The sequence below is a fragment of the Ipomoea nil genome, unplaced genomic scaffold, assembly GCF_001879475.1.
Source record: "Ipomoea nil cultivar Tokyo-kokei standard unplaced genomic scaffold, Asagao_1.1 scaffold0981, whole genome shotgun sequence".
In the NCBI taxonomy this organism is placed as follows: Eukaryota; Viridiplantae; Streptophyta; class Magnoliopsida; order Solanales; family Convolvulaceae; genus Ipomoea; species Ipomoea nil.
Window position 1 is genome coordinate 66,895 of NW_017617409.1, and position 10,116 is coordinate 77,010.

At 47.3% G+C, this 10,116-nt stretch overlaps 1 protein-coding gene across 1 annotated transcript; it reads left to right on the forward strand.

Moving 5' to 3' along the window:
* Positions 1-338: 338 nt before the first annotated feature.
* Positions 339-1,328, forward strand: LOC109179936. The gene is made up of 2 exons (XM_019329413.1): positions 339-486; positions 601-1,328. The coding sequence occupies exons 1-2, from the start codon at positions 339-341 to the stop codon at positions 1,326-1,328; spliced, it is 876 nt and encodes a 291-aa protein (XP_019184958.1).
* Positions 1,329-10,116: the final 8,788 nt, after the last annotated feature.

Here is a 10,116-nt window from a genome sequence, read left to right on the forward strand (position 1 = left end):
TTGTAAAAGTGCTAATGTGAAAAGTATAAGAGTTTATACCTGTTTCTTGCTTATGTGAGTTACCAATGTGCTTGTTATGCCTTTGATATCTGTTTCGAGTAAAGTAGAGAAGTAAAGAGAGAAGTTGAAAGAGAAAAACCAAGAGTTTGAAAGTTAAAAGTTTAGAAGAGAAGTTGTTCTTGATAAGTTGTTGAAGTATATGAGAAGAGATGCATTTGTTGCCTTGTGTGATTTGCTTGTTGCAAGTTTTGTCTTAAGATTAGAGAAGTTAGAACCAGCTAACTTTTAGTCGTGCTAACAAGAATGATCTGTTCTCGTCATGTTCAAAGGGTTTCGCGATGCCGCCGCGAAGAGTCAGAGAGGAATCTCCTCGCTCCTCAGGACCTGGAGCGTCGTCATCTACAAACCTGACTGAGAGTCTGCGCCAGCTCACCCAGTTGACCCAGACCATAGGAGCTGCCTTACTCAATGGGAATAACCGTGGCGGTGATGTGTCCAGAAAGATCACGGGACGCAATCCACCGTGTTTCTTGGGTCAGGAGGATCCGGAAGTTCTTGAGAGTTAGATCCGCACATTTGACAAGTTGTTTGATGTGGTAGGATGCCCAGAGGATCAGCGAGTAGAGGCTGTAGTATATTATCTACAGGGAGAGGTTGACCATTGGTGGGTCATGGAAGGACCAATTGTTCAGGCAAGAGAAGGGTTTGACTGGGGAATGTTCAAGATGGTGATGAGAGAGAGATTCTACCTAGAGCATGTCAAGGCTGCCAAGTATGAGGAATTCTTGCATCTCGAGCAAGGAAGCTTGACCGTTCAGGAGTATCATGCCCGCTTTGTGGCACTGTCTCGATTTGCTCCTACCTTGGTACTTGACGAGGCGAGTAGGGCTCACAAGTTCATCCGAGGATTGCACTATGATGCTCAGAAATCTTTCTCCGCGGCGAGATTTGCTACTTTGAATGAAGCTTATGAGGCAGCTGCTGGTTACTCCAGGATTCAACAGTTGCACCGCGATGACATGCAAGAAATGAAGAAAAAGAATGAGGGGATGGAATCACAGTCGAACAAGGGGCACAAGTTCAATCCGATGAGCAGGACTGACCATAGAGGCGGGGAAAGGAGGAACATGACTATGAGACAAGGAGCTGGAGCTGGAGGACCACCGAGAGAGGGGATTTCGGTATGCCCGAGATGTGGCAAGGATCATCCTAAGACCACTTGTGGAGGATTGCCTATAGTTTGCTTCCGGTGTGGGAAGCCGAGCCATAGAGCCGCTATTTGTCGTTCCCCGAGGACGGAGGGATCCCATGGTACGATCCCGAGCTAGCCACCTAGAGGTCCGATCAACCAGGCGCCGAATCAAGCTATGGGACGTGGCTATCCACCGAGAGGAGGTCCGCATAGGAACATGAATCATGGATGAGGTGGAGCGTAGCAAGGACGTACCAGAGGAGTTGGACCAGGGAGGATTTTGGTCATGGGACAGACTCAGGCCAGAGATCGCAATCTTGAGAAAGGTAACACTCTAACTTGGAATGAGTATGTTGATTTTGCTTGAATACTTAATGAGATGTGCATGCTTGAGAAATTGTTACAAGTTCTTGCAAGGTGTTAAAAGATGTGTTAATCTAAAAATTTTGGGAATTTAGAAGACAATTGAGTTTGTTTTAGAGAAGAGCTTAGATTTGAATGCTATGAATTATTGAACAAGAGAATTAGAAGAATGAGAATAGATATGAGTAAGAATGAAAAATCGTTAGGAAACGATTGAGGTTTAAATAAGAGAGGTGTTTACTGAAATAGAAGTAAAAACGAGAAAAGAAGGAAACGACGAGAAAAGAAATTGGATAAGAATCTAACTTAAGCAATTCCCGGGAGAAATTTGAAACTCAAAGGATTGACAACGGAATCGGGATTTATTAAAGTCGAGGACTACGTTCACCCGATTTGAAGATTTGACAAAGTTAGAGGACCGATTTCAATTTGTAGTTGAACCGGATCCGACTCGGTTACCCAACCCAGTGGCAGGTCTAGGCCACAGGCCGGAACGGGACCCGTTACGTGTGACGGAAGGCCGTGTCAGCTTTGCTAACAACGGACCATGGTGTGGGCCATTGGGAGGGCCGCTGCCAAGCCCCACCACCCTAAACCCTTGAGCTGATTTTTTTCCAAAGCAGAGAGATCAAATTCACATCATCTTCTTCTTCTTTTCTTCATTGCCGCACACTGCCTCAACCTCAACCAAAAACCTATTTCCTCCAAATCAACATCTTTCATCAAGGAAACTTCAAGAGTGTCCTTCCCAGGCCATTCTAAGTACGAGAAAAATACTAGTTGGATCATCCACTGCAATTTTAGCGAGATTAAGTCAACAAGCTTGAACCACAATGGTGAAGGGAAAACAACAAATAGAGGGAACAAGTCAGGAAGCACCTACCTTGTAACACCCCGTGTTACGACCCCTTACCCTAACAAAGTATTTAATCACTTGCCCTAAAAGGAGAATTAAAAACCCATTAATCAACTAAGAAAGGCCCACCATAGTCCATGGGCGCACATCCCTATAACCAACCCCTTAGTTCTATAAGGAATAGAATTAGCAGCCCATAGTGTTTAGACCCCAATTGGGACTCTTAGGAATATATATAAATATAGGGTCATAGGAGGCACCTAGATCTTACACCACAATAATCTCTCACCACACAAAGAGTTCCAAGAATCCCCTTTAGGAGAAATCAAGAAAGAAGAAAGCTTAAAGAAAGACCCTTCATAGCCAAGGAAATTAATTAAGGCTAAGAGGTAACCCATGTTTCAACAAAACCTATTTTCTTAGCTATGATCTCCCTCTTAGGCCTCCCTCTATGTTCTCGTGTCTTGATGAATTCTTCTATGATAGTTGTGTTATGATCTTGTTGATTGATAAGATGATTTATATGCCTTCTTGATGATCTTGATGTTGAAAAGAAGTTCTTGATTTTGATATAATGATTCTTGACGAATCTTGATATTTCTTGATGTTAAAGATAAAGTATGTTCTGGATGGTTTGGGCGGGATTAGAGCCCTTGGATGAATTGGGAATTTGCATTGTGATGTTCTTGATTTATATTTGGGTGGGAATTCGCATGTTCGGGTGTTGTTTATGTTTAGAAGTCGTGATAGGATGAGTCGTATGTGATTCTTGCTTTTGATCCGTTATTTGACTACGTGGTGTCGTTAATTGCGTTTGAAAGTGTCCAAGCATGGTTTCGGGTTCCACAAAGGTCCCCGGGACGAAATTATGGTAAATGAGTCAGTGGGGGTAGGGGAACCCGCCACCTACCCGCTGCCCAGAATCACCGCCGGGCAGCGGGTAGCCGCCGGGCAGTCGCCTGCCCGCCGGCAACCCGCTGCCGGAACAGTGAATTCCGGCGAGCAGCCGGCGGGTGATCCCCACCCACCGGCTACCCGCTGGCCCGTACCCCACCCCGGGTCTCCGGCTTCCTCGTTTGATATTCCCCATCCCCCACGGTGTCCCAAGGGACCCCGTTTGTCGTGCTCGAGTCTAGTTTGATATTCCGGGTACCTTTCGTAGGTTAAACGAGTCTTAGGAATTGCATGCTAGTTGAATCGGTAACCCGTTGGCCTAGGTGGAAGTTGTATGAACCCTTAGGACTATTCTTAGTATGTGAATGATCACACGTAAGATTATTTATATGTCTCTCCCCTCCCAATGTGTTATTACGTGCTCCTATGTGTTATGTGGTTCATGATCCCCCATTTTGGTTATAGGCCAATTGGGTGGTTCCCGGACTAAGGTTCGGAAATCGGTTGAAGACCGAATGGATATTTCCCGGACTAAGGTTCGGAAGTCGGTTGAAGACCGAATGGATTGATCCCGGACTAAAGGTTCGGAAGTGGCTGAAGGCCAATGGATTGTCCTGGGTTAAGACTCAGAAGTGGCTGAGGCCAAATTGATTTACTTCTTGGACTACAGGTCCAACTATGGGCCTCGGTGCTATGACCCACCGGACCTGAACGCGCCAGGACGGTGTGTAGGGCCAATAAGCCGAGGAAGGCTGTAGTCCACCGACCTGAGTAATCAGGCGGTGTGTAGGGTTACGGCTGGCTGCGATCTACCGAACGATGGGACATCGGTGTGTAGGGCCATAGTCTCCGAGGATCTCCGCCCACCTACTGAGCACAGCTCAGGGGTAAGCCAGGCTTAGATCTGCAATGGTCCACCGACTGTGCGCATCGACGGTGTGTAGGGTCATATGTCCCCCCTTGTAAAGGGTATCGCGGTCCACTGACTGGGTGCGTCAGCGGTGTGTAGGATCGTGATCCGAGTTTGAGTTCGTCAACGGTTCTAAAAGGGTTGGTTGCGATCAACTCCCCTCGTACCGCGGTACTGAGGTAGGGTGCTGCGGGGCCGTGTTAATGCTATATGCATTGACCCTCATGTTCGGGGCATGCGATTGGTCCCGTGGCGCCATCAATGATGATGTGATATGTGATGTTGTGATATGAATGATGTGACTTGATGATGAGTCAGTAATGATGCATGATGATTGATGTAGTGACCGGAATTGTGCTTTCCTTATAATGTTATCTCTATTTTACTTGTTGTTATGTATTGTGCTTGTCCCTATCTGGCGAGTCTATTCCCGGTTTTAAAGGCTAGAGTCTCCTAAGTATATCTTCCTGCTTCAAAATGGTTTTTTTACCATATCTGTATCTATACATACATACATATATATATATATATATATATATATATATATATATATATATATATATATATATATATATATATATATATATATATATATTGTATTTCAACGCGTTGGAGTAGGTTACCAGCATCTCTCGCTGAACAGTTATATTTGGCTTTCAGGCACCGATAAGTAGACACCGGAGCGCGCTAGAGACGTGGAGCGTAGAGTAGATAGTTTCCCTTCGGCCTGCGTGCCATAGTTATGTATTGACATTATTGAGGATCTTAGTTAGTTTGCCTGTGCACTTGGGTTTTCTAGCCCAGGTGTGGCATAGCACCCCATACTCTTATGTTATGTTCCCGGGATTTTATGAGGATTACCTTTATTATATAAGTTTTAAATATTCTGAAATTTTGGGGTGTTACAGTTGGTATCAGAGCCTAAGTTTGACCCTAGGATAAGACTCTTAAGACCATACTTTTGGACATTAGACTTGAACTCTATGTATTCAGGGACATAAGACTCAGGAATTTTAGGACGCGCAGTGAGATTGTGAGCCTACCCACCACCATCACATAACATCCCACCGCCCTATCCCTCATTAACTTAAAAGAACTTCTCTTCGCGTATCACACCAAGGTAAGGGAACGACCCTCTAAATCAGTGTAAACATTGGTTCTATAGATCAGCAACATGGCACCGAACAGAAGACAATCAAGGACTCCATAACCCACCACACACGACCCCCTAGCTCAAACCCTGCAGCAATTCACCCAGGTCGCCCAAGCACTAAGCGACGTTTCCCTCCGCAACAACAGACCACCACCGGACACAAACTCAGAAGTCGCCCGACAGGTCTCGAACCATCGACCACCCACGTTCTCGGGCGAAGAAAATCCCGCCATCCTCGAAGAATGGATACGGACCTTCGACAAAATTCTGGGGTTGGTAGAATGCCCAGAAGAACGCCGCGTGGAGATAGCCTCGTTCTACTTCGGACACGAGGCAGATCTTTGGTGGACCCACGAAGGACCCACTTACAGGCAGGAACCAGGATTCAACTGGAAAAACCTGAAAACGCGCCTGCGAGAACGATTCTACCCGGCACACGTGAAAGCTTCGATGCACGAGGAGTTCCTCCACCTAAAACAAGGCACGACGACCATCACTGAATACCATAAACGATTCCTCGAACTGGCACGCTTCGCGCCAGAATTAGTTCCCACGGAATCAACAAAAATAGAAAGGTTTGTATCGGGCCTCAACTTCGAAGCTCGGAAAGCACTAATAGTAAGCGGGCCCCGCACCCTCAACGAGGCTTACTCCAGTGATGCCAACCTCTACCGAATCCAACTACTACAACGTGGGGTACAGGATTAGATTCGGAAGAGGAATACCGGAGGTGGTGCACCACCAATGAAGCGAACCAGAACCGACACCAACACCAGGCCAAACAACCCAGCCGGACAAAGAGCACCCCCAAGAAACAACGAAGCCAACGCGGGGGGCTTCCCTTGCCCAAGATGCAACCAAAGCCATAGAGGCAGGGACTGCATGGGGAACCCCTTACGGTGCTTCAACTGTGGGAAAGAGGGACACAAGGCCTTCCACTGCTCGCAACCCTCAAGTTCACGCCCCATAAACATGGGCCAACACGGAGGCACGAACAACGAAGGGAATCGCAGTGCCACCGGAAAGGTATTCGTCATGAGTTGTACGCAAGCCGAACTCGTGAACGAGGACACCCTCAACGAAGAAAACATGACCCCGGAAGACGAGGATCACGCAAACCCACCAGAGGAGAACCAAGAGAACGAATTCTGTTTAGGATAAGCTAAGAAACCCCTGTAACCACCCTCGTAGTTAGAGCTACTTGTTTAGTTTAGCCACTTTCAAATTATTTTAAATAAAATCAAAATATTTTAACCTAAGTAGGAAAGACCAAACAACAAACAACCACAAGAAAAACCAATCAAGTTCCACACCGCTAGATGACAAAAGAAGGAAAAAGACAAAGACTACACAACAAGGAAAGACTAATGTCACCAATGGGAATTAAACTCTAGACCTCCCACTTACAAGTCCAAGCTCTTAACCACTAAGCCATAAGGGTTTCTTGAATCCTCAAGGGAACACTCCCTTCTTAGAACCCCACAAATCCCTAAAACCCCAAAAATCCCCAAATCAAAAACCCTTCTTCTTCCTCACACCCTCCCACTCTCACCCTCACGCCCTCCCTCTTCGCACCCCAATCCAAAGCTGGCGAGCACCCCCCGCGAAACCCACCGGCCACACGCCGCCGCCACCGGCCGACCGTCGCCCGTCGACCTCGCACCACCAAACCACCGCCCCGCCTTCGCCCGGAGGTCGCCCACGACACGCCCAGCCCCGACCTGCTACCCAGCACCGCCAGCCGCACGCCCAGCCACCGTCACCATGCGCCACCCCCCCTCTCCTCGCCGTTCGAAACAGGAACGCCACCCACCGCCGAACCCGCCGCCAGAGCCTCGCCAGAATCCCACCGGAAAAGTCGCCGGAAAATCTCGCCACCAAGAAATGCTTCACAATGCCAAAGAAACCCCTCCGCACCCCGGAGTGGAGCAATGCCGGCTACACCGTGATCGGAGGTAAAGCTCTTGAACCCGATCAATTCTCTCCGGAATCGGTCGATATGCTTAATCACCAAGGGTTATTGGATACCTATCTCACCATTAAAGGGGATACATACCCCGAACTGGTGAAGGAGTTCTACCAACATTTGGTAGCCATCAAGCGAGGTGATAAAATAGAAATCACCACCAAGGTCCGAGGCAAGGAAATCATACTTTCCGAAGGCCGCTTGGACAAACTCCTGAAATTAACCACCACAGGAATGTCGAGCTATGACCGAAAAGGGTAGATTGTTACCCAAAATACGGGGTACAAAGACTACCTCGGATACCTACTCAGAAAAGAAGAAGGTTTCACCTCGGCCACACGGCCAAATAGGAAGTGGCTAACCGCAGAACAAAAGATATTGGTTATGATTGTGACTGATAGCCTTTTGCCCACAAATAATAAAAGCAAGGATGTGGGGATTTTGGAGTGTACTTTTGCCTATCTCTTAAAACACAAGATCAAGTTCAATTTGTCGGCCCTCATGTTGAAACACATGGAGTTTTGCAAAACCAGCAACCGACTTAGCCTGCCCTGCGGAATGATCCTAAGTTGGATCATGGAGAAAAAGGGGGTGGATCTGAGCCACACTGAGGTCAAGACCGCAAGTGGCATGGTTTTCAATGCTCAAAATCTCCGTCGCAATGATATCTACTACACCGAAGGGGGACAGTACATCACCCTCGAAGAGATTTGCCTTAAACCCAAGGAAGAACGAAGGGAACTGGTAGATCAGTTGGATATCTCCAACAAGAAACTCAAGCGGGCAATGCAAGAATATGGGGAACCGGGGGAAAATGAGGAACATGAAGAATATAGCAAGCCCAATCCACCAGCACAGGCAAGAGGAGACCCAAGGGGCCAAAGTGGAGAAACCGTCAACGAACGCATCCTCGCACAACTCACCCGACAGAACCAGATCATGGACGAGGGATTCTCGTCCCTAATCCGCGAGACACGCGCATTGGATCAAAGGGTGGCTACCATCGAGGCCATGCTGGGCACCCGCGGGGCATCCAGCTCAGGAGCAGGGAACCAAGGTAGACCCGAACCCTCCAAAACTACCACCGCACCAAAGATCCAGTCTACCCCAAACGAAGACAACACGTGGAGCCACATCTCCTAACCAGGGGGGCCAAAATACGTGACGTCTAGGGGTGAAAGAGTGGACCCACGCACCGGCTTCGGGGACGAAGCCTCTTGTAAGGGGGAGAGAGTGTAACACCCCGTGTTACGACCCCTACCCCTAACAAAGTATTTAATCACTTGCCCAAAAAGGAGAATTAAAAACCCATTAATCAACTAAGAAAGGCCCACCATAGTCCTTGGGCCCACATCCCTATAACCAACCCCTTAGTTCTATAAGGAATAGAATTAGCAAGCCCATAGTGTTTAGACCCTAATTGGGACTCTTAGGAATATATATAAATATAGCGTCATAGGAGGCACCTAGATCTTACACCACAATAATCTCTCACCACACAAAGAGTTCCAAGAATCCTCTTTAGGAGAAATCAAGAAAGAAGAAAGCTTAAAGAAAGACCCTTCATAGCCAAGGAAATTAATTAAGGCTAAGAGGTAACCCATGTCTCAACAAAACCTATTTTCTTAGCTATGATCTCCCTGTTAGGCCTCCCTTTATATTCTCGTGTCTTGATGAATTCTTCTATGATAGTTGTGTTATGATCTTGTTGATTGATAAGATGATTTATATGCCTTCTTGATGATCTTGATGTTGAAAAGAAGTTCTTGATTTTGATATAATGATTCTTGACGAATCTTGATATTTCTTGATGTTAAAGATAAAGTATGTTCTGGATGGTTTGGGCGGGATTAGAGCCCTAGGATGAATTAGGAATTTGCATTGTGATGTTCATGATTTATATTTGGGTGGGAATTCGCATGTTCGGGTGTTGTTTATGTTTAGAAGTCGTGATAGGATGAGTCGTATGTGACTCTTGCTTTTGATCCGTTATTTGACTACGTCGTGTTGTTAATTGCGTTTGAAAGTGTCTAAGCATGGTTTCGGGTTCCACAAAGGTCCCCGGGACGAAATTATGGTAAATGAGTCAGTGGGGGATAGGTTGGGGTAGGGGAACCCGCGACCTACCCGCTGCCCAGAATCACCGCCGGGCAGTTGCCTGCCCGCCGGCAACCCGCTGCCGGAACAGTGAATTCCGGCGGGCAGCCGGCGGGTGACCCCCACCCACCGACTACCCGCTGGCCCATACCCCACCCCGGGTCTCCGGCTACCCCGTTTGATGTTCCCTATCCCCCACGGTGTCCCAACGGACCCCGTTTGTCGTGCTCGAGTCTAATTTAATATTCCGGGTACCATTCGTAGGTTAAACGAGTCTTAGGAGTTGCATGCTAGTTGAATCGGTAACCCGTTGGCCTAGGTGGAAGTTGTATGAGCCCTTAGGACTATTCTTAGTATGTGAATGATCACACGTAAGATTATTTATATGTCTCTCCCCTCCCAATGTGTTATTACGTGCTCCTATGTGTTATGTGTTGCATGATCCCCCATTTTGGTTATAGGCCAATAGGGTGGTTCCCGGACTAAGGTTCGGAAGTCGGTTGAAGACCGAATGGATATTTCCCGGACTAAGGTTCGGAAGTTGGTTGAAGACCGAATGGATTGATCCCGGACTAAAGGTTCGGAAGTGGCTGAAGGCCAAGGTGGATTGTCCTGGGTTAAGACTCAGAAGTGGCTGAGGCTAAATTGATTTACTTCTTGGACTACAGGTCCAACTATCGGCCTC